This window comes from Pholis gunnellus (genome assembly GCF_910591455.1).
Source record: "Pholis gunnellus genome assembly, chromosome: 18".
Lineage (NCBI taxonomy): Eukaryota > Metazoa > Chordata > Actinopteri > Perciformes > Pholidae > Pholis > Pholis gunnellus.
This window is the reverse complement of record NC_136545.1, coordinates 14858651-14882940: the sequence shown is the minus strand read 5'-3', so window position 1 is coordinate 14882940 and position 24290 is coordinate 14858651. Positions and strand designations below refer to the sequence as shown.

The 24290-nt window shown below is 42.3% G+C and overlaps 1 protein-coding gene across 1 annotated transcript in view; it reads right to left on the bottom strand.

Annotated features, from left to right (window-relative positions):
• Positions 1-5942: 5942 nt before the first annotated feature.
• ctif (CBP80/20-dependent translation initiation factor) overlaps positions 5943-24290 on the bottom strand; it is a 41192-nt gene continuing 22844 nt past the window's right edge. Inside the window, 6 exon segments of the mRNA XM_079179186.1 lie at positions 5943-9008; positions 9848-9901; positions 13888-14043; positions 16564-16863; positions 17695-18249; positions 18251-18263. Of these exon segments, the coding sequence (XP_079035312.1) occupies positions 8787-9008; positions 9848-9901; positions 13888-14043; positions 16564-16863; positions 17695-18249; positions 18251-18263 (1300 nt within the window). The 3' untranslated portion in view covers positions 5943-8786.

The following is a 24290-nucleotide window of genomic DNA, read 5'->3' as shown; positions in this document are numbered from 1 at the left end:
TGTGTGTGTGTGTGTGTGTTTGTTGATTTCCGCTTGAGTGATCAGCCACTGAGTGCAGCTCACAGCAGAAGCTTTGCTCACGCCGGCTTGTCAGCCACAAAGGAAGACAGACTTCTGGGTGGCTGGTCTAGTAAAGTGACACACAACCCCCCCCCCCCCCCCCCCCCCCCCCCCCCCCCCCCACACACACACACACACACACACACACACACATTCCTCATAAATTGCAGCATTTAGCTGAGATGAACCTTGAAAGAGAGATAAAGGCAGAGAGAGAGAATGATCTAATGGTTCCCCTCCGTTTGTTTTCCCCATGTAAATAAACTGCCGATTCCTCTCTGTTATCCTGTTCTCTGAAGTTTATTAATTTTCTTTATTTTCCCCTCGCCCTCACCTTTTGTTCTCCTCTCCCCGTATGAAGATCCGCCTGTTGACGTTGGCAGCGCGTGCGTGTGCGTGTTGCTGCTGGCAGCAACACAGTGAGAAAAGCCCACAGCACACTCCTCGGCCAGGCCATCGCCAGGGCACACATGCTCACTAACAACAGAGACGTCATGTTTCCTCACCTAACAGAGAGCTGTTTTAGGACCTGTCACTGGCATTCATGAAAGTGTGTTATTCACATTTCTGCAGAAAAAACAATATTATGTCTAATGTGTTCATTGGGCTTAAATGGCTGGTGCTTTAATTACTCGAGTTCATGTAGGTTTCAAGAACACATCCTTGAGTCACTTGGTCCCCGTTTGTGTTACAGTACACTGATGAAAGGCCGTTTTTCTCTCATTCTGTATTAATTCGATGTCGGAGTGATCGTGATGGCACTACATATTTGCCACACTGAGCTGTTGACAAACTTGCATCTTATCAAGTTTGTGTATTATTGTTTTCTAAGAGGCTTTGTGGGTCTTTTAAATCCACCACTTCATTCCAAACTAATGTATCTGAACAACTATTGGATGGATTACAAAGACATTTTGTACAGTCATTAATGTTCCCCAGAGGATGAAGTCCACTGACTTTGGTAAACATTTTGTCAGTTGTATTTTGGTTTATGACCAAATTCCTGTAAAATCAATGACAATCCCATCAGTTGTAATTTGTGTCTAGTGCTAAATAGCATATGTTAGCATGTTAACATGCTAAACCAAGACAGTGAACATACTAAACATTATATATGCGAAACATCAGCATGTAAGCATTGTCATTGTGTGCATGTTATCATGTATACGTTAGCATTTAGCTCTCCACTGGCATGATTGTAGACTCTTTTTCTCACATTAGAACAAAACAAAATGCCAAAGCAAAGCAGAAACATGAGTTCAACCTGTTTTGGATACATTTCAGCTTCTTTCAAGAATTTTGTGCCATTATTTTTTAAATTAGGTTGAATAATAAATACAAATAATTTATAAATGATTCTGGAAACATTCTGGTATTAAGTTGATTTGTACAGAAAGAGGTTATCTGATGTTGCAAGTGAATGGGGGTGTGACCCACTCACAGCCCAAGAAGCAATTATTTGGTTGATTTACTGACTGAGTAGGTGATTCACCAAAAGAGGAAATGAGGAGGTCATGACATCATTTCCTACACTGCCAGTCCAGGAAGCAGGAATACAGCTTTCCAGTTTCCGCTCTTGTTGAGATCACGTTCTTGCTTTTCCTCGAAAAAAACTCCATTTGGACATAAAGTGTGTGTGTGTGTGTGTGTGTGTGTGTGTGTGTGTGTGTGTGTGTGTGTTAGTTTTTGCTAGTCATTAAGCATGTGCTATTTCTTAATTTTCTGGTGGTTTATTGAGCAGCAGCTGACTGTTGTTGTTGCACCCTGCTTCCTGTCAGTCTTTTAATTTGGAATTTTTTTTTAACTTTATTACTCAAGGGTGTAAGTTCACTATAGCAACAACAGTAATACATAGACACGACCTACAGAGAAGCTAAATACAAAAAACTCTAGCCAGATCATAAATCCTTTAGAAAATGGGGCACCTTCATCGTTATATAGTATAACAGATCATTTCAGGCTCAGTTTGACACTGTCAATGTTTTCATGAACAATACAATTAGTAATATTCCATACAGAGTCCATTTAAAGATATATATATAGGTGGATATGACACCCTGAGTTAATTTGGAAGCAAATATGAGGAAATAGTGGTACTAAAAAGTACTATTAATAAATAAATGTATAGTCCAGAAATCCACAATAGACTCCAGAATCAGTACATGATACAACTAAAATGTCTGATTCCAATTATAGCGGAGATGGAATCTGTTTTTTGGGCAGTAGAATAAACTTCAGCGCGGTAGCTGCTGCTGAGATGGAAAGGTCAAGAGAGCGAGCTAAAACCACTTCGTAGCCCACAGTTATTGATTTCTCCCACAGCAAACGCACTGTAGGAAAACATCTGGGGATGCTTGTGTGTGTTTTAACTTCACTTTGTTTTACACAATATCTGGCCTCCGTACCCCTCGGACCAAAGAGAACAGATTCTGCAGTGCTCTCCTCTAGTTTGTTTGTGTGCTGATCAAACATAGAAAGACTAACACTGTGCAGACGAAAAAATAAAAATAAAGGTCGTAAAAAGGTCTAAAAAACACAATGTGTGAGCCATCAGACAACTGAAGATACGAGACACATCCGCAAGGAGATACTTGAACACAAGCTGGCGCTTGTGTTGTCTAAATCTGTGGGAGTGTGTGTGGTTAGTGTGTGAGCAGTTATCTTAATTCAAGTGTACTCTCTCCACGTTTTTGTCATCAAGGCCAGCTGAGATGCAGCCTGCTTTTGTCTGCCGCAAAAAATGGACGGCACTGCTGTGTGAGTCACCCTTGAACACTCGCATCCATTCATCCGTCAATGGCAGCAGAGAAAGTAGGCAAAGCTCCGGTCATGATGCACACATGATCAAATTATTTCCACTATCAATTACTCTGCCTATACTTTTCTCGACGAAGCAATTGCCTAGTCTATGAAATGTCAAAATAATGTGAAAATGTTCATCAAAATATACAACTGTGTTAGAAGATAAATAATGCTTTGAGTAAAAAGATGAAGGTTTCAGTCTGAATGAAAAAGTCAGGTTATGAGTTAACTTCTTAAATACAGTAAGATACTGTTGTTATGTGCGCCCCTAATGGCAGGCTGAAGCTAAAGATTAGGCCTTCAGTGTTGAGAGAAAACATAATACCATTTGCAGCTACATTTTTTTGTATTCTGGCAAATATGGCACCACGTCTTCTTTGCAAACATATTTATTTGAAACTTATCAATGAAAATAGCCTACGGCTACGTCAATCCATATGGCCTACAGTCCTTTTATTCACTCAGAAGTATCTTACATTTTCCCTAATTGTGTCACTTGGCTTGCAGACAAATAACACCATCTTGTTGTAATTTGATTTTATTCTAAATTGGAGACACAGCTACTGTGTCTTACCAGTTTAGGCTCCAGCACCATAGCAAGCCAGCCAGCAAGACATTATCCCTGAGGGCCAACATGTCTGTTCAACTGTCTGTTTTCAATGCACAGAGCCAAATTAACTATGATGGTAATGGTCAGCCAGGGCCGGCTCTGTTTTTCTTCCACAGTTTGCATTTATTCCTCGATAGGCTATGACTTAGTTTATGACTTTTTTAATGACTTTTTTGCATGACACACTTAGTCTTCTATATACTGTACTATGACTTTTTATAATTAACTATTATATGATTTTTTTTTTTTAATAGCATGCTTTACTGACATTTTTCATGACATATATTACATTTTATATTTTTGGACATGCTATAGTATGACTTTTTTCAGACATACCATACTGAATTTTTTATGACATGCTAGTCTTGGCTTTTTATGACTACACTATGACTTTTCGTGTCTGCGGGGGCGAGCACTCAGCCTTGGTACATGGGACACCCACTCTGCCATGTGAGTTATCTTGGCACTCCAGGATCTTTTTTTCTACACTTTTCTAACATACTATACTATGCCTTTTTCATAACATACTTTACCATACCTATCATAACTAAAGATTGTTTTCTGTGCTTTTTTTACATAGTATGTCAAAAGAAGTCATAAAAACATCATAGAATAGCATGTCGAAAAAAGTCATAGTATAGCGTGTCTAAAAAAAGTCATGAAAACATCGTAGTGTAGCATGTTGAAGAAAGTCTGAGTATAGCATGTCGAAAAAAGTCATAAAAAAGTCAGTACAGCATGTCGAAAAAAGTCATAAAAAAGTCATAGTTATGTCAAAAAGTCATGGTATAGCATGTCGAAAAAAGTCATAAAAACATCAAAGTGTAGCATGTTGAAAAAAGTCTTCGTATAGCCCGTCGAAAAAAGTCATTGTATAGCAAGTCGAAAAAGTCAAAAATGTCATACTAATGTATGCAGAAAACAGTCTTTGAAAAGTACAAAAATATGTCCCATATGGTCTAGCGGTAAGGATTCCTGGTTTTCACCCAGGTGGCCTGGATTCGACTCCCGGTATTGGAACGGGATTTTAAGAATATAATATAGAAAACAAATGAAATTGTTATGGTATAGTATGTCGTAAACATTCAGAGTTTAGTATTCAAGGCAATTCAAGTTATAGTATGTCGAAATACGTCATAAAAACGTCATAGTGTAGCGTGTTGAAAAAAGTCATAAAAACATCGTAGTGTAGCATATTGTAGAAAGTCATTGTATAGTGTGTAGCATGTTGTAAAAAGTTATAGTATAGCATGTTAAAAAAAAGAATAGTATTGTATGTCGAAAAAAGTCTTCTTCAAATATGTCCCATATGGTCTAGCGGTAAAGATTCCTGGTTTTCACCCAGGTGGCCTGGATTCGACCCCCAGTATGGATTTTAAGAATTGAATATAGAAAATAAATCAAAACGTTATAGCACTTCGACATACTATACATTCACTATTTTTTAAATAGTTTTTTAGACGTAATATATTATGTCTTTTTTCGACATGCTCTTCTATGTCTTTTTTCGACATAATATACTATGACTTTGTTACGATGTTCTATGACTGAAATATTTAATGAATCCCTTCAGTCTGTATTCATGCCTTTGCCAAGGTCAGCTTTCCTTGCTAGAATACAAGGTTCATAGTTCAATACTGCCTCATTGCTTTTCACAGCATAAACAAAGTCAATACAGATGCCTATCATGGAACATGTTATACTATGACTTATTCAACATAGTATTCCATGACTTTTTTTTTTCCACTATCTATTTCCTCCCTCTATTCTTCCACTCCAGCAGCTTGATCGTACTTTCTTTACGCTCCTTTTGCAAGATTGGTTTGTCTATTACTCTATAATATCTTGCCTATTGTCCCTGCTTGTATTGTGTTAAAAATACGCGTACACTCAGTTTTGGTTGTAGAGGAAACAAAACCATCATGAATCCATCACTGGCAAATTGTAAGGGTATATCACACTGTGAAAATGGATTTAAATATGTTATTGTAAGGCTTTATGCTGAGTGATGTGGACGAGTGCTGAAGAAAGTCCTGTAGTTTCCAAGGATGGGGTCCTCAGTGGGGAGGCAACCCCAACCCTGAGATCTCCCGTTGGGATGCCCACAGGCATGTGTCAGGGCTAACCGAAGGCAAATCACTGGCCAAGGACTTACTGCAACATTTGTTTTAAAAATTCTCAAGTGTGGTCAGTTTAATGTGTGACCATGTAAAGGCGAAGACATGTTAATGAGGAGTTTCAGTGTGCACATGTATGAATTGTTCGTATAATGACCTACTGTGGTGCCAAGATTAGTTACGCAGTCTGGCTGGTAATGGCAGAGGAAATAGTGTGCGCACTATTGTTCCCTTTGTGATGTCTGAATATCTTCATGATACTTGCACTGACTTCCATGCGATTGTGTTGGCGAGTGAGCAGACAGAAAAAACACACCGTTTTGTTTCGTCACATCATTTTTTTCCCGCCCGTTAGTTTATTTTTCAGTTGCTTAGAAAAACAAAACAAAAAAACAAGAGCTTACAAGATGACCCACTATTGCCAATCTACAGCGTGTCTGTGTGCTAACCAGAACCTCGTTTTTTTTTTTTTTTTCAATATTCATGCGAATATGCAAATGAAGGGGCGTCTCATTCAATTGTCGAGTGAGTCATTGGACCCCGAGCAGAAGGGTCTAAGGGCACACAGGGTGGGGGAGGCTCCAGTACCACAGGGTGGGGGGGGGCTAACCCCAACCTGCCCCCATCTGCTGTGAGAGCAAGTTGCTCTTTGCATAATGGGAACTCACCGTATTTTCTGTTCATAAACTAAAAACACTGTAATACCACACTTACACAGCAAGCTAGGTATCACAACTGTTTCGGATGTCTTGAAAACCCGCCATATATATATATATATATATATATATATATATATATATATATATATATATATATATATATATATATGAGCTAAATATAATTTAAATAGAAACCTAGAAACAAAATAAAGAACACAACAACAAAACAAAAAAAACAAATGACTTCTTAAGTAGACACACACTTACAGACGATTAGGCTGCACCCCCAAAAACATATGTGAGCTTTAAATCACCCTTCTCGTCTAACAGATTTCTGGATGGCGTTTCTACCACACAGGATTCTTAATTCTTGATGCAAGACAGAGAAAATAATATAAAAACACTTAAAACTGCCCACAGAGATTCAGTGGGTCACTAAGTATGTATATACATGTGCATGAGTATATGCGCATGGATGTGTGTGTGTGTGTGTGTGTGTGTGTGTGTGTGTGTGTGTGTGTGTGACTACTCCCAAACAAAGAACTAGTTCCTCATAGCAATGCATGAGAAGGCTAAACTCGAGCCACACAACCACAGTCCTGTGTAACATCTGTCGCACTATCCACCTCTATTCCAATGTTTTTAAATACTTGTAAATATACTGTATGCAGACTATATATATATATATATATATAGCCCATTTACAAATGGTAAGTGATTGGCTTGGTACGTCAATATCATAGTACACACGTTAGCTGGAATAAGGGTCACATATGATTAGCTAATGAGGTCATACAATAAGAATTATTTTTTTCGGCATTGTCATCTTCAAATACACAGGTTAATAGTTGTCATTTTTCCTCAAACACAAAGCAAATACAGTCAATATTAAACACTTGCAAAATGTCCACCGCAAAGAATGGCTTGAGTACGAGAACATTTTAAAAGAAGCATTTCACTTCTCGTTTCTGTGTGCCATGCTCTTTTTTTTTTTGTTGTTTTGATATCGCATCACTTTCTGTCCTCCTTTTTTTTTCCTTCAGCAACAGAATGATGTGAATAAGACCAACTGTCAAGTCCTCAGCATGCCCTCTGCTGCCGCTGCAGGCCCCGCAGGCCTAGCAAGCAGAGAGCTCCTATAAAGATGGATAAATTATAAGGCCACTAGTCCATTAAAACATCCTACAATCCCTCACTATGCGTAACCCATTCGTCTCACTGCTGAGATGTTTCCTAGTAATCCACAAGCACTGGTTCAAATTCAACTTTAAAGCAAAACAGTGCAAAACAAATCAAACCTGTGCAATAAGGCCTACCACTAAAACCTCATACATACATTTCTTTTCATAAAAACAAGACTTCAAAATGAACCAACAATAAAAACACTAAATTATTAAAAAAATAATATAATGATAATATCAAAGATGTGGTTAACAAAGCATGTACATGCACGACTTAACATAGGAGAAGAGACCTTCCCCTGTAGGACCAAAAACAACAGAATTATCACACAGCAGTGTTTGTTTTAATGCTTTTCTAATGCTGCTGCTGCTGCCCCCCCCCCCCCCCAGCCAACTGCAATATTTTTTACTGCTCGGGGAGCAGGGAGCCGGGGTGCCAGAGGGGTGTGTCGTCTCACAGGGGCTCAAGCAGCCATCTGCCACCCTACTCTAGCCAGCCTGATCCTTATCCTCCACCCCAGCCATCGGGCCCAGCAGGCCCGCTGTCTCATCTCCACAAAAAGGCTTCCTGCAGTGGGGTGTGGAGTTGGGAGAGGCGGGGGGGGGAGGAGACAAAGGCGGGGAGGAGCTGTGGGAGCTCCACAGCGAGGCCCTTTGACCTGGTCCCTGGCCCCGGCGGGGCAGACGGCCCAGACAGACAAGCACCGTGTTCGCTCCCTGCCGCCGCCTCCTCCATCTCCTCTCTCTTTTATCAGCCACACAGACCCCAGGGGCTGACGGAGAGACAGAGGAGTGGGGGGGGTGGGCAAATGAACACAATGAAGAGACTGACACGGACTACCCTGACCTCCCACCCTAACCCCCCTCCATTCATCTTTGGGTACGGCTCGCTCTATTCCCTACGGGCGGGCTGCTGCCCTCGCCTCCTCTCTCTCCCCCCCACACTCCCCTCTTGTCTGTTCCCTCCTTTATCCCTCAGCAGCCTGTGCAAGGCGAGCTCCCTCCGTGTGGCCAAGCATGCCCCTACTGGCCATAAATACGTTGCCGTTTTCTTAAATGGGTGTCAAATACGCGTGTAGTGTTGCCTCGATGGCTTGCTTCATAAGCTAACTGTTTGGTGGATAGTGTACGGTTTATCTGTGGCAGTGCTCGCCTATCTTGGGAGGAATTAGCAAATTATACAACTAAGTTCAAAACCCACGTAAAGCACGGATTCACTTCGGTCGGAGAGTGAATTTATTATTCAATTCCTGTGTTTTGGTCAAACTAAAAGAGCCGATTGACGCGCAACTGAAAAATGTTTCCAAGGGGCTCTCAGGAGGGCTCGTCTCCTCTTCTCCTGCGGGGAGCTGGTCACCTAGGCAGTGGTGGTGAGCTTCTGGATGGTACGGTTGTAGTATTGGGTGGTGAGAGCCTCCAGGGGGCTCCAGTGATGTGCGTGCAGCTCGATGACCTCCATGAGGAGAGAGCGAGTCAGCTGTGATTCCGTCGGACTGAGCATCTTGTCCCTGACGGCTGCTAGAAGCTCGGTCATCATCTCTGGGAGCTGCTCCTCCAGGAGGCGCCCCATGCTCTGCAACTGGTGTAGAGGAGAAGGGACGGAGGGGGGGGGGGGGGGGGGAATAGAGGAGGCAGGAGGTTAGAGAGAGTGTGCTTGTCCCTTACAGTGAGCCAAACACAACGCCTGGCACCTTGTTACTCTGGATTCACTTAGACAGCAGTGGTTCACACACTGCCATAAGGCTCTGTGTGTGTGTGTGTGTGTGTGTGTGCGTGTGTGTGTGTGTGTGTAGCCTGCTGGTAAGTAATCAAGACTGTAAAAAGGATGTGGTTGTGTTTGTGAGCATCTGGCAACTGTTTGCCAACTAGAGCTCACCTATCTTTGCTCTCTTGTTATTTTACCAATTCAAATCCATTCAATGTGGCTTTATTGGCATGAAAAAATACACAATATTGCCAAAGCATACAAAAGTACACAGAAATATTAATATGTATATTAACACAACATTACAATTGTTAGATAATAATGATACATTTTTACCCCTCCGTCGTATTTTCATATCATTGCTGGTGAGCGCTCACTGCTCCTCTTTATGGACCTAAATATACCTAAGATTAAATCCATAGCTGTACTTAAATTCACCGGCACTACTTTATTATTCATAAGCCCCCGGAGACTTCCATAGAATATCAAAGAGATGCGTTTGAGATTGAACATACGAGTGACTTCTCCAGCATGTACTGTAGCACTATAATAAAACATGGTGGGTTCCAATGTGCAGAATTTGTTTCGTACATACATTTGTTCAGATGTTTTACTGCATTTAATAGTGTTGCATGGCTCTCACATTTTATGTGTGTGTGTGTGTGTGTGTACATGACGGGGGGGGGGGGGGGGGGGGGGGGGGGGGACCATACCTCCATTGAACAGCACAGGACTGCATCTTCCTTAACATCTGTGGACTCCAACAGCTGAAAGGGACAATAACAGACACAATGTGAATATACTGAGACATGGCAAAGCAAAGTGAGCGAGCAAACCCAAGGCCTGTATATAAATAAATAAATAAAGATATATAAATGTATATTTGGATGTAGGCCACATGGGGAGATTAAGCAAACGCAAGTGTTTGTGTGTGTTAATCAGTTCACATGGAGGAAAAAAAAAAAAGAGAGAAAGACCTAATCCCAATTGTAAATATTTTCTACATTAACATTTTAAATCTTGGAAGACAACACACCAGGCTTTTCATCCTGGCAAGCCAGCTCACCATCAGACATCAAGGCTGGCTTTACGCACACTGTAAGTCTACACACACACACACACACACCGTAGCCAAAAACAAACAGCGGAGCTGGTAAACACGCTTGCTGGCTTTCCGGCCCCAACACTGGCCCCATGCACAGATGGGCATACAACTGGCACTTTCAAACAATGCAGGGGAGCGACGGCAACAAAGGGAGGTAGAACGACAGCGAGCCTGTAAACACATCTAGTGTCAGATTACAGCAGAAAGACATTTGGTTAAATACTCATTTTTCTGTTTCCAAAGAGCTACTTTGATTAACATGAGGGAGGAAAAGGAAGTAACAGAGGAATGAAGTGTAATTCAACCGTAGAAGCATAGACCTGCTGCACAACGGGCAAAATAAAGCCCCTTTCACACATGCACCGCAACCCTAAACTGATCTGGACCCAGAGGAGCTGCATGCGAGAACGCAAATGTCCGAATCAGTCGGACCGGACATTAAACAGACGTTACCCCGCCAGGTCCCTAGAACATAGTCAGTGCAATGTCTGATTGAGAATTGAAGATACTGGTTGATAATATACGTATTAAATGTCTCAAAAGTGAGTCTTTTTGTTTTTCCGCTGGCTTGATATCGCGGCGCCTCAGCCAACTGATGGAGCCCACATGCAGCATGTAAACAAGCCACACAACTCAACCAATCAGTTTAATTTAACGCCACAGAACGCTTAAGCACTTTCTTTAGGAAAGAGCTCAAAGAATAAAAACAGTTATGGAAATGATTCTTCATAACTGAATAATAAAAGGTTCTCCACCATCCGATGCTATGATCCACACTCAATATGAACTGTTATTTCTAAGCCGTAAGCTTAATGGTATTCCACGTATCATTCAGTTGTGCAGACGTCAGCGCCTCAGTATGCTTAGATGGGTGTGGCGACAGTGTGGCTGTTTGATGTGGGAACTAAAGTCTCGTCGATCCCAGAGATGGAGAGCTATGTGACAAGCGGGATTAGCTCATAATGAGTTCTCCGGGGAGCCCAGGAGGAAGCTATTGCTCAATACCTTTTAAAATGCTCTAATCTATACTCATTTAATCAGTGTCCCGATCCACTGCAATAGCCTTTTATGTTCTCCAATGCGCTCCGACACATACATGAATCACTCCATAACACCTGCATTTTGTAAGTAGAAGGGGAAAGGAAACACCGTTTCCGTGAGACAACTTGACACACAAAAGTCTCTCAGCGTCGTTACATAATCAAGAAAAGAAATCTCTCAGCAGAGGGAAACATTGGGATTCTGTGTGATTTCCATGAAGTATTTTTATTCAAGAGACATTTTATCTGGAACATAAAAAGCGAGATAAACTAGGCCAGCTGTAATCGCCTTGCAGCACTAAATAGCAGAAATGCATCCAACATGAAAACACCTTGAATTACTCCGTCAACTAGAAAAAACATCCATTTATTTATTTAAACATTCTGTCGTTCAGTTTGACCTAATTACTCAAACTCATTTTGACTCATGCCATCATACTGCTGGCTAAATAAAAAGGGAGAGAAAAATATGTTTCACCAGAGCACTAATGACACGAATGCATGCTCAAAGTTAAACTTTGGTTTCCAATAGTTGCATAGCAACAGCAGGTCTAGCATCAGCATCAGCACTTAAAAAAATCGATGGTGCTCAAAATATATATACATTTTTAAAATATACATAATAATTGTCCGCTTATACTTTATATTCTGAGTTGATTGCCCACGCTGACTCAATATAAACAGCCCCTGAGGTCACCACGAGACTGTGAATGTGCTCGATTTCGGCAAACCACCAACACCCCGATGAAGGCGTCTGTGGACAACACGCAGGTCTTTCTCTTCAGTAAAAGATTGTTATATGATAATTCCAGCGCCCTGCTAGCTGCCCTTTTCTCCATGACTATCTGGCTGTGCAGGACGGAACCTTCTTTTGTCTTTTTTAAGGTACAATATTATAACAATTTTGTATTGTGTGTGTGTGCAGTGTAGTACAGGCTGTGCGTTACATACATTTATGGAATTGTCTGGGAAAATGTTATTAAAAATGTAAATCTGATTTGCCTGTGTAGCTTTATTTAAACAGTTTCATGCACATGCTGTTCTAACCGCAAAGTTTCTTAACAAACAATATAACTACAGTAACCTGCTGAAAGTGTAGCAAGCAAAAGAGAGGAAAACTTTTGCTTCACAAATATCACAATGAGCCTAAAACATTCAATAAAAACGTCTCTCTTCCTATTTTCTTTTTACATGTTCACCGTGAGATCTTAATAGTTGATAATATGTCAGTTTACAGCTTGTGCTGATCCTAAATTGCCCAAAAGCGCGCTTCAATGCACACTTAGTCGAAGATTATCTTAGTGCATCTATGTGGGTTTCTGTATTTATTTATTTTGATGTAAAAATCCACACAGACACACACATCCGTTTGGCTTTTAAGTCATGAATGGATGAGATCACTACGCGCCGACTTGCTTTGTTTAAATGTACAGCTGTCATGTATTCTCAAAAACACATCTTAGCACACCTCAGTTGTTACATAATCCTGTTCTGCCGGTTACAGCTGCGGCAAAATGCACTGCCCCACACACACACACTTGTGAAAATACACACACAGGCGAGTGCACATTATGGCAGATAGATTATAGCTGGAATCCAACAACAACATGTTACGACAGGATGGACAAAACAGCAAATGGATTAAAAATAATCTGGAAACACCGGCTCTGGGAAACGGAGATGGTCTAACAAGCACATGACTCGCAACCACAAACGCACTAAATCACATATTACTGTACAAATATTTTGACATTTTTCTGACCTCGAGCAGCATCAGGCTAAATGTGACACTGCTGAATATGGTGGTGTGTTGCACTGCAGCTCCACGCCCTCGGCCGTGTCGCGGAGCCCTCTTAACAAGCTGAGATAATGCCCTGGGCAAACGCTCAGACAGGGCGCGGATGGCATTAGTCGTGTGTTGATTGTTGTGTGGGGTGTGTGTCGAGTGGAAGACCGGCAGAGGTGTGGACGTGGGTGGTGAAACTACCCGGCACGTGCCTCAAGCCTGCCATTACTTTATCTCAACCTCTCAAAACTACACAATGAAATGGTTTTCAGTCCCAGATTCTGTCATCTCTTCTCTCCATTCTTTTCTACACGTCACGCCATCGGTAAACGTCTTCTGCAGCAAACTGTCAACCTGACCGCAGACTCCTTCGCTTCCTCTCACCTCTTCTCTTTCTCTCCCTCCCCCCCGACTCGCTCGCTCGCTTCCCCTTTCAATATTCCATCAGCCGTTTACCACTTCTGTATCGCGACGCGTCTGCTGTGGCTACCCTGGCTGGTTTACCATGGAGACCGAGGGAGTGTTTGTGCAAGACAGCGTGACTGGCTGATGAGAACTGAACCTGGGGGTCATGCATTTTCCTGGAACCGATGGTGTCCTGACTGTTTACGCCACTGACCAAACCCTGCTGTGGTGTGTCAAGTCTAGACAACGTCTGGCAAAAAACAGGAAACTAGGTGCACTAATTGATCTGAACAGACAAGATGTACAGTCACAGCTGGATGTTTTTCCTTTTTACTGGAACAAGTAGGGTTGATCAATTGGTAATTGGCATACTTATTGATTTAAAAAAAAAAAAAGGGTGTGTGTCTGGATACAGACCTCTCGTAGGCAGGTGTAGATGGGACACACCAGCACCCTGAAGGGCTCCGCTGAGCTGCTCCTCATGGTACCAAACACCTCACACAAGAAGGTGATGAAACCGAGCCACCGCTCCACATCTGACTGCTGGAGATCCTCTCGACAGGCAAAGTCCATCTGTGGGGAGGTGGAGGGAGGCGAGAAAGAACAATTCAGATACATATTTGGTCTGGAAAATACAATGAAAAACGACGAGTCTATCCAGCTTTTGTAAATGTGTGATGCGAGTTCTAAGTAGGCGGTAGGTAGGTGGATATATAAGTGTTTCATGAATTCATCAGCAGTGGTGGTAATCACCATTAAGATCTTTGCTATCTCCCTGATGGGAGTTTCTGTAGGTGGCACGCGTATTAACCTCGCAGCTTAAAGCACTTAAAGCCAAAAAGCAGTTGAAAAGCACATTAAACAAATTCATGAATTTGGTTTATCTGCCAGAAGCAGAGGAGAATATGTTAATTTGGTTTGAAAGTGAAGGGTAGTGAACTGTGTCAATGCTGTGAAAGTGTTGGGGTTAATATGGGTTAATGCGTAATGCGCACTTGTAAAGATGTTACACGGCAGGTTAAACTAAAACTTTATTAACAGTCAGAGGAACTCGCTCTGCTCACGCTCTGCTCAAGTGCACTAGAAACACAAGCGGCTTATATTTTCACGGATTCGTACGACTGCACTGAAGGTCTGCTTGTACACAGACATACACAGAGTATGCGGCCTTGAATGGATAAAAAAAAAAAAAAGAAAACACACTGTCAAAAGCAAACCACCCACTCAAAAACAGCTGCACATACACCTCCCAGGACCTAGTACTGTTCGCCACAGTACTTGACACTTCCACAACAAACGGTAAGATACACACATATAGAAAAACAGGACTGAAGCGACAAGATTATTTAAGAAAAGAAGATGATGAGGAAGGTGCCAACGGCAGTAGCAAACAAAACAAGGCCACCAGCTCTTCTCAGCTGTAAGGAAATAGCATCTTTCACAACCTGACCACATTTTAATGTCAGCAGCAACAAAGCATGACGCCTCTCTTTTTATACACAGACTAACTGCCCCCATATTGAGATCTAGGGGTCTGGAAGCAACATCGTTAATGACGGCCTTCATGAATCCACTAGTGCATTTAAAACGTTTTAACGCAAAGAAAAAAACACCTAAATGTCAAAGACGAGGAGGGGGTCCATGCTGGCTGGGAAGTGGGAATTAAAGTGAGAAATGAAAGAAGAGGAGGTGACCGCACAGCTGTGAAAAAGAGGGAATAAATAAAAAAAAGCATAGAAGGGGGTAAAAGGAGGTGGGATTCACTACTGCTGTGTCTGGGATAAAAATCACAACATCGAAAGAAAAAGGTGTTTTAATGGACAAACACAAAAACAGAGAGTAGGCTCGGGTCGAAAGGAGCATCTCCAGGAGACGGAAACAGGAGTAAGAGTGAAAAGATGGCAGCAGGTGGGTTAACATTTAGACCTCGACTGTCTTCTGAAGACGGCATGCGAGTCTTGTTTGCCTACTTCTAGACCGTCTGAGGCGAGGTTTGTCCGAATACCAAAATTGAGGAAGGGGTGAAAGGGAGAAGCATGGTTAGAGAAAGAGAGAGGAGGAGTTGTGCGGGGAGAGGCAGCGAGGCACTGGCCCATGTCGTTCTGGGTGAGGGGAGGCAATAAGACAGGAGAGCGCAGTAACAGAGAGCTCATGAGGGACGAGGAAGGGGAGAGAGGCAGTGGAATATAGAACAGCTGAGAGGATGTTGTCATCATGGGTGCAGTTAAGTGTGTGTGTGTGTGTGTGTGTGTGTGTGGGGGGGGGGGGCTCACTCGATCAGGTCTCTCTCTCCCCTGGGTGTTTAGATTAGCCACTTTACTTACTGACATTTACAGAATCACACACGCACACATTTCACCTGAAAGTGCTTCCTCATAAAACCACTGACATTACAGGGACATTTCTGTTGAAAACATCCAGTATATAAAATGACCAAAAAAAACCGTCTGCTCATTTATCAAGCGCTGGTAGCTTAGAAGGATCTTTGAAAGGACATTTTGAGATCTTGTTGACAGTAAGTACTGTATAAAACAAAAGACTTTAGTGAGAGAATGAAAGGTAGTTTATCCAAAAGATGCAAAGAATCCTCATTAATGCTTAATCTGATGATTGGGTTAATCAATTGACAATTTAGTTTATAAAATGTCATAAAAACAGTGGAAAATGCCACATACAATCTCCCAGGGCCACGGCTGAGATCTTTCAAATCGACTGTTTCGTGCGACTAACAGCCAAAATTCAAAGATATTAAAATTTTCGATTATATAAAAAGAGAGAAGAGCAGCAAATCCGCACAATTAAGACGCTGGAACGAGAGCATGTTTGACATTTTTGCTTGATAAATGACTTTACACAGTTCAATATTAACACTGGATAATTGATAGTTTATCAAAATAACATGCTGTATTAGACTGCATTGGTTTCTGCTGAGGAGTTATGAGAAGTAACTACACTACGCCAAGTTAAAAATAAGAAAAAACAAGGCAGGTCCACTTAACTAATAAGTGTGTTGTATTGAACTCTGAGTTCTGTCAATAAAGAAGAAAATATTGCAGCAACTGCAACCCACAGATTGTCGAGCAGGCCTCTCACCTGCAACATGTTGAGGAGCAGCGATCTGAACTTGGTCCCCTCCACCATGAACAGTGCCATCTTGTCACAGAGCTTGGCGGCTGTGGCGGCAAAGCTTCGGTCTGACACGGCCTTGCAGTAGATCGTGCCGACCACCTGAGCCAGGGTTTCCTCGGACCGCGCCGAGCACTGCGCCTCCTCCATGAAGGAGGCCAGCTGCTGCTCCACCCCGCTGCTGTTGCTCCTCATGCTGTTGAGAAGGTCCACCAGCCGGTCCATGCTCTGCGATCCGGAGCCCGGCGCCTCCACGCGTGCCTCCTCCTGCGGCGGAAGATGGAAAAGGGGATATGAGCGGCAGGGGACAATATTCAGATTGGTCATGATCATCATCAGTTGATTTCAGTTATGGCGCTATGATTGTTATCAGCCGATATTCGGTCTAAATACTTTGATCGGCGCTGATCTGATGAAGCAAAGACGCGCGAGACAATTTAAATAAATAATGAAGTACTTTAACAACAACAATGGACATGAACGCAGTAGTTTCATTGGAAAGTTGAGGTGACAGCCCCGTGCAGATGGTAAACTATAACAAAAACAAATAAATGCTGCTTAAAGAAGTTGCATTCTATTTGCTGGAGTTCAGTACACAACCCAATCAAGCCAAATCCGTCTCCGAGACTGGATCCATTGATTCATTGGCGTGGCTGTTCATTAATTCCTGCCTTGCTGGGGAGTTCCATGCTGTCAAATTGAAAGCGCCCCATGGTGGTAACGAATTAGAGGAGGAAGAGAAGCCGAGAGCAGCAACACAGTTGGCTGACTCGCCAGTTTAGTGCACAAAGTGGAAAAGATCAAAAACAGTTAAGCTAATGCTGCTTTAGTCTCTTCACGTCCTTAGTGAGGACATGTGCTCCCCTCCCTGACGGTCTGGGTGTGTCAGTCTGAATGCTAAATAAGTACGGAGAGGAACGGCCTGAAGAAAGGCCGTGTGAGAAAATGTGTCTACTTGATGACAGTGCGTGTGTGTGTGTGTGTGCGTGAACATAATGAAGGTAATTATAAGACTAAATGCTAGCGTGTGTGTACACATGCACATTAGTCCTGATTGCCTTAATACTGACTGACGGGCACTAAGCAGCTTTTCGGTACCTTGTCCTTTAGTCTCCTCCTCAGTCTCTCCTTCGACGACTGCAGCAAGCTGATTTTGGGCTGCTCCGACTGGCCCTCGCCTCCCTTTCCACTTCCTGGCGGGTTGGGAGATTCCTTTCTAACTGTCAGATGTGGGAACGCATTTGTAGTGGGTGTCGACACTGGTCTGGGTGATTCATTGGGACTCTTACTGCTGTTGTCTTGAGGAGGTCTGATTTGCTCGTCATCTGGTTTTACATTCTCAGTCTCTCTGTCTTTGGCTGTCCGTGGGGGAACTGCTTTATCACCTGTAAAGTTCGTCTGTCCGTGCCCCGGGCCTTTCGGATTGTGGTGCCAGCGCCGGTTCTGGCTGTATCCGTGGTGCGGGGGTCCTCCTTGGCGCTGCCCATGTCCTCCCTGATACTGGCGAGGCGGCCGACCAGCACTACTGTTTCTGTTATCTCCCAGTTCTGTTAGACTGTGCTCCTGTTGGTTTGGGGATTGATGTTGGGATTGATCCCTCTGGTGCTGTGGTGACTGCTGTTGTATCAGCTGAGGTAGGTTCTTCCCTCCTCCGCCGCCTCCTCCTCCTCCTCCTCCTCCTCCTCCTCCTCCTCCTCCTCCTCCTCCTCCTCCTCCTCCTCCTCCTCCTCCTCCGCCGCCTCCTCCTCCTCCTCCTCCTCCTCCCTGAGGCCGCTGTTGTCTCCTGGAAATGAGAGCAGGTTTCAGTTAGCTTCATTGTGATGTAGCAGCAGCTGGCTTGTTTCTATAAACCGCTCTGCTACACTTTAACCGCCCCTCTGTGTCACAATGGCACCATGATGGTCTCCAGCCTTCTCCCAGCCCCTCTGTCCCCCCAAAAAAACTCATCTTTAGTTGAAAAGGATCCATTTTCTGTTTTATCTTCAACTGCGTATCTAGTAACAGTGACTAACCTTCTGTAAATACCATGATAAGTCACAACTAGACACGACCAGTAACACATCATCTACTGATCCAATCTTTAAGTAACTAAACATTCAAAAGCACAATGGCCGCTTACATGTGGACGCACAGTACGTCTGTGTTTTCCTGTCCTGCATAGCTCTGTCCTTTTGCTGTACTGACTCTGGGCTTGACAAGCCGCTGACATATGGTCCAGGGGATTAGACACCTTGGCACCGAGGAGGCAACCTATTATCTGCCTCAGTCTGTGAACTTGCACTTTTGCACCTTTGCTCAGATATAAGAGTTTTGTTTACTGTGAAATCAAATGAAGGGGATTTACATCTTTTGTGCATAGGGATGTATATAACTAATCAGTGACAGATTGCCAATCAAGGATAATGAAATTGTCAATTTCACTTGAATAGTATAAAACCTGAAACGATTTGGCCAAACTTGTCTGAATAAGGAGCCCGACGTCTCCACTGTAGTTCACCACAAACGGAACTCACTTTTACTTGCCAGAGACCACAGATGGAAACTAGCTAGTTGCCAAATCGGATGTATTCAATAGTCAAAACCAAAACACACACTAAAAGAAACTGTGCCGAGCTGTAACTCACTGCATAAATGCCGACATGACAGGTTAGGCATGTTGATGGACAGATAACTGGTTAAAACAGATGAGATGAACCCTCAAAATCTGGGTAAAATCCAGCCTTATGTTTGAAATCGTATGAAGAAATTATGATGCACATACAAATGTTTCATATTGAATCCTATGTGTAACCTTTGTCCGTCTGCCCAAAGAGATTTCAACAATCACGACTAAAGACAAGACGCAAGGTTTCTTTAAGAACGAAAAAATAAGATACACAAAAGCGAAATCTTTGAGATCAACCGCGCCGTTTAAGCCTCGAGGACGCTGGATTGACGAGCGAAGAAAGGAAACTTTTCATAAACTCTGTTCAAGTGTTGAGCAATGTGGGTTTTCATCGTTCCTCACAAAAGCCCTTCCTTGCACTTTTGAATTCAACTTCCAATAGCTTGATTTTTGGACCAAAAAAAAACAAAACAAAAAATGAAAGGTGAAAGAAAAAGGTCAGACATTTTACAGAAGCACATAAAACTATTCTACCGTGTGAAAGAGAACTGTGCGTCACTACGACACTCAAAAGTTAAGGTTTGAAAAACATTCCGTCCCAAATAAATGGATGTTTGAACAACCTTGTAAATGTTCTTTGAGCTTAAAAGAAGTTTGATATATTCGTATGTGCAAGTCAAACACATCTCAGCAGAAAGACTGCAGCACTGATACACGGCAGAGAGAGATAATGTGCACGCAGAATTCAAATAAAGTGACCTTTGCAGAAGTTTTAAAAAATATATTTAAAAGACGGAAAGGGGCTTTCTGCTCAACAAACATTTCAGCTGTTGAGTTTGAGGCCTGATGAAAAGAACTGCCAGCAACCTATGAACGTGTGCTGTAGACATAACACAGTTGCTGAACACAACAACATAAACACATTTCCTCTGTGAGTCAAACAGCTTTGAGCTATCAAGGCAGCATCTTCCTCTATCGCTAGCTAGCAACACTCATGATGAACACAGAAAAAAATGTCTACAAATATGGATGAAAGCGATGCAGCCGTACGGCAAATTTTTCATCAAAAGATGCCAAACATAATGGTTCCAGGTTCTCAAATGTGCTGCTTTTCTGTGTCTTCCATTAGCAGTAAATTGAATCTCTTTGGTTAAGTCACCTTGGACTGTTGTAGTAGGCAGTTCTACAGCTTTGTGAAAATAGTTGGAGGCTTAATCAATAATGAAAATAATTGCAATTCCTACACGTTCCTTTGATATTGTCCGAAATAAAAAAAGGTTAACTACTCCTAGTAACTGCTACTGCAGCTTCTCTGTAAACCGAAAAGGACGCTGGTGCGATGACCACGACGAGACATTTGGAGACGTCGGTTTGGGGCTCTGAGAAGTTGCGAGGAGCATTTTTTTCACAATATTTTAGAAATGTTCCCAACTACATAATGAATAGATGCACTGAGAAAACAATCAGTGGATACTTTGGTAACGAAAATAGTTGTTAGTTAAAGCCATAGTTGTTTTTTCTTTAAATTGTCATCCGTCTGTATATATATATAGGAATGTGTGTGTTTGAAGCACAGAGAACGCGTTGGAGGGTATTTATAGCTTTTGTTTGTGGTTCATTTAGTTTAAGTCTCGTCTTAGTTTAAGTCCCCTCTCCTGGGGAGGTTGGCAGAGAGTTCATCTTCTGACTCTCTCCTCTACTCAACAGCCTGCCTTCCGCTCTATGCAAATACTCAAGACACAAAAACTGAGCTCTTACAAAGCACATAATTGTGAGGGGGGGACACCCACTCGTCAGGCACTCCTGTCAGCATCCTTCAATGTCTGTTTTTCTACAGCAAACTTTTAATTACTAGAAAGCTGCTTATTAAAGTTTTAATTTGTTTAACCAATGTTTTTCCTCATCATGAAATAAAGTATAATAGCTTAACATTGACTGACAGAAATTGTGAATTTCTCATTTAATGACTGAGAAGTTTAAAAAGAAGATTATAGAATCTCTCACTCTTGAGTCTCTCTCCCTCTCTAACCCACATTCACTCATCTGACGATCAGTTTGATCTTTACACGAGCTGTTAGTTCAGGCTCAGCTCTTATAAGCTCTTCTCCTGATCTTCCGGTGATGCTGGCAGGTGAAAAGTGAGACAGTAATGAAATGTTAATCATATTTAATGACTGAGCTCTGCAGCAGCGTGAGTGTTGATCAGATTGGCTGTCCAGGGAGATGTTTGGATTGAGGATAAATGATGAGGGTCACTGATGAAATTCCATCTCACAATTTCTTGTTACTCGCCGCCATCGACCATCTAATCAAATGAGAAACTGCCATTTTTTTTGGTCCTGGTGATGAGTCTGAAACATTACGGTATTAAATCAGGTTTAAATTAGTGTTCGGTGTTGCCTGGCTGCGTCCCCTGTTTCGAATCACTCTATTTCCATCCTACCTACTTTGTATTTTTAGCTTTTCAAGTATCTAATGAAAAAAAATCTTACCCTTGTCTCAACAATCATCAGCTGACCTTTGAATGCTGAGGCTGTGTCCAGTAGAATAAATCAAATCACTGGATCAAATGCCGAAAAAAAACAAAAACGTATCCAGGTCCACCTTTTGTGCCCGGTATCTGGTTCATGTTGTCACTGACCTGGCTGAGACTTGCCGCTTTCCCCCGGGGCCAGTGGGCAGAAGTATGGTTAACTGGTCTCGGATGAACTGATCAACCGCTCTAAAAGCAGGAGAGGAGGGTGTGCCACAATGCAGACGAGTGGAAGGATGAAAAGTGGAGTAAAGTGGCAGATCAATTTGTGGAAAACTGAAGGGAATTTTTGGAGACAGCACGAAGGAGAAGACAGGAGGTCATAAAAGATAGAGGGGAGGTAAAGAAAAGAAGAAAAAAGCAGCAGGGCAGAAAAGAAGGGAAACAAGCAAACAGAAAACAACTACAGGTTGATTACTACGTCATTCAAACATGCAGAGAACTACAGGAAGTGGTAGCTACAAATGTGGAAATGAATTGGCAGTTATGATCATGAGAGGTGGTAGGATACTGATGATTGATCGTGGCTGTTGCTGTGGATGTATGTGGATGGAGAACCCGTGGATCCATTGGACCACTGGTTGACCCAGACCAGCAAATCGATTGGCCCGGAGGAAGAGAAGCGTGCAGGCCCAGACAGTCAATAACTCGGCCCGAGCTCCATGCTGGCCACAACACACCGGCTTTAATGGACTGTGGGGAGACGGGTCTCAGGCAGCCTGACTGAGCATTTGCATTACTCGATTTTAAACAAGTTTTAAGACTCTAAATCTCAGGAACTGACTGAATGTGAGTGCATACGCGCATGCATAGATTAAGAGATTGCAGTCAATAGCTTTGAATCTTCGTGGCCAGAAGCAGAAAAGACAAAAAAGAAAAGAGTACCTACCGTGTACTTTTACTTTTACACACACACAATGCATCATTAAAACAGATTTTGTGCCACAGACTCTTAAGAATTATCCCTCTCAATCCAACAGCTCACATTTAAGCATTTGTTTACTTATCCCTTAATAACAGCAATGTGGGAATCTGGAAGGCAGGTCGTGTTAAATCATTGTGAGTAAATTGTTCTCGCAAGACGGACAGAATTACGTCTAGCGCCTGAAGGCGAAGAAGAAGAAGAAGAAGAAGAAGAAGAAGGAGCATATTAGCTTCTTCTTTGCCCCTTTTTCTGTTTTGGAGTAGAGAGCAGTAAGCAGCACATTCCAGTAAATCACAACTAATTTCAGCCCTGCTTGACGTGCATACTAAAGTAGAAACACATGCACTACCTCCCCTTTCTTTTCCTCCCTGCCGCAGCCAGCCTACACTCTTCCTTTACTCCGTCTCACTCCGTTTCTCTTTCTGGTGCTTTATTCAATACAACCCTCGAGCTTTGTACATGTATTCAAATGATCAATATTTATCTCCATATTTCATCATCAGGTCCTTTATACTTTTTCTCTTTTCTGCTCCCAGCTGTGTTGACAATACACCACGAAATATATATAAATTACTATTTATGTGGTATCTCATTACAATTAATATGCATCGCCACAGGCTATTTGTTGTGTGGAACCTGGAGACAACATAGACATAAGAGGATTAGCATGTTTGATAGGCAAACGTGCCGTTAATGTATTTGATGGGCAAACATGCTAAGCTTCATAAAAAGGAAAATATACGAACATTTCCACACGTTAATACATTTTATACTCTTCTCTGGCTCAGGCGTAGCTGTGATGAACCTTTCTTACATACATTTATGGTTCTCAGCAGTGCAACATGTACTACACCACTCCTTGGTTTAAGGGGGCATGAGGTTAAAAGGCTTTTCCCCAGGCTGCATGTTACCCCAAAATATAACCACATCAGAGATGAATACTAATATGAATTGCCAATTTTCGATTCACATCATAGCCTGTTGGGATTTTTATATCACAACTCACTGCTGGAGCCAGTTTTAAGGTTCGCAGGAAAATACATTTTCAGTCCAAGTATCCAAGTCTAATTTCATCACTCAAGAGTAATTGAGCGGAAAGCAATACACATTTTTAGTCCAACGAGATTGAACTTCCCATTTCTTGTGGTTGAAAGGTTCAGATTAACTAAGTTATTCAACCTTGTGATAAGAATTGGCCATTTCCAAGTTTAAAAATCCGCCTTCAAGCTCAACATTTCTCCATATTTGGTAAACCCTTAATCACAGGTTTAACTCTTTCTGTTCAGTTCGAGCATACTAGGCAGTGTCTTGTTACGTTTTTAGTATGTTTCACATTTTTCAATTGTTCCCAATGACAGAAAAGTGGTATGCTTTGATGCGAGCTGTAAAACAGAGCGGCCCAAATCTTTGGTCAATGTGCAGCTGATCCGATGCAAGTCGCCATCTCTGACACGAGTGAAGCATCCATGTGAATATTTTCCACACGCACACACATATGTATACAACAAATACATACAATTCTCCCCTCATATACAAACTGTAACACACTGACAAAGTCTAATTGGAAGCGTGCAAGAAAACAGGATGGCCTCTGGTTAATTTTCCAGCTCACAAAACAAACAGACTGAATG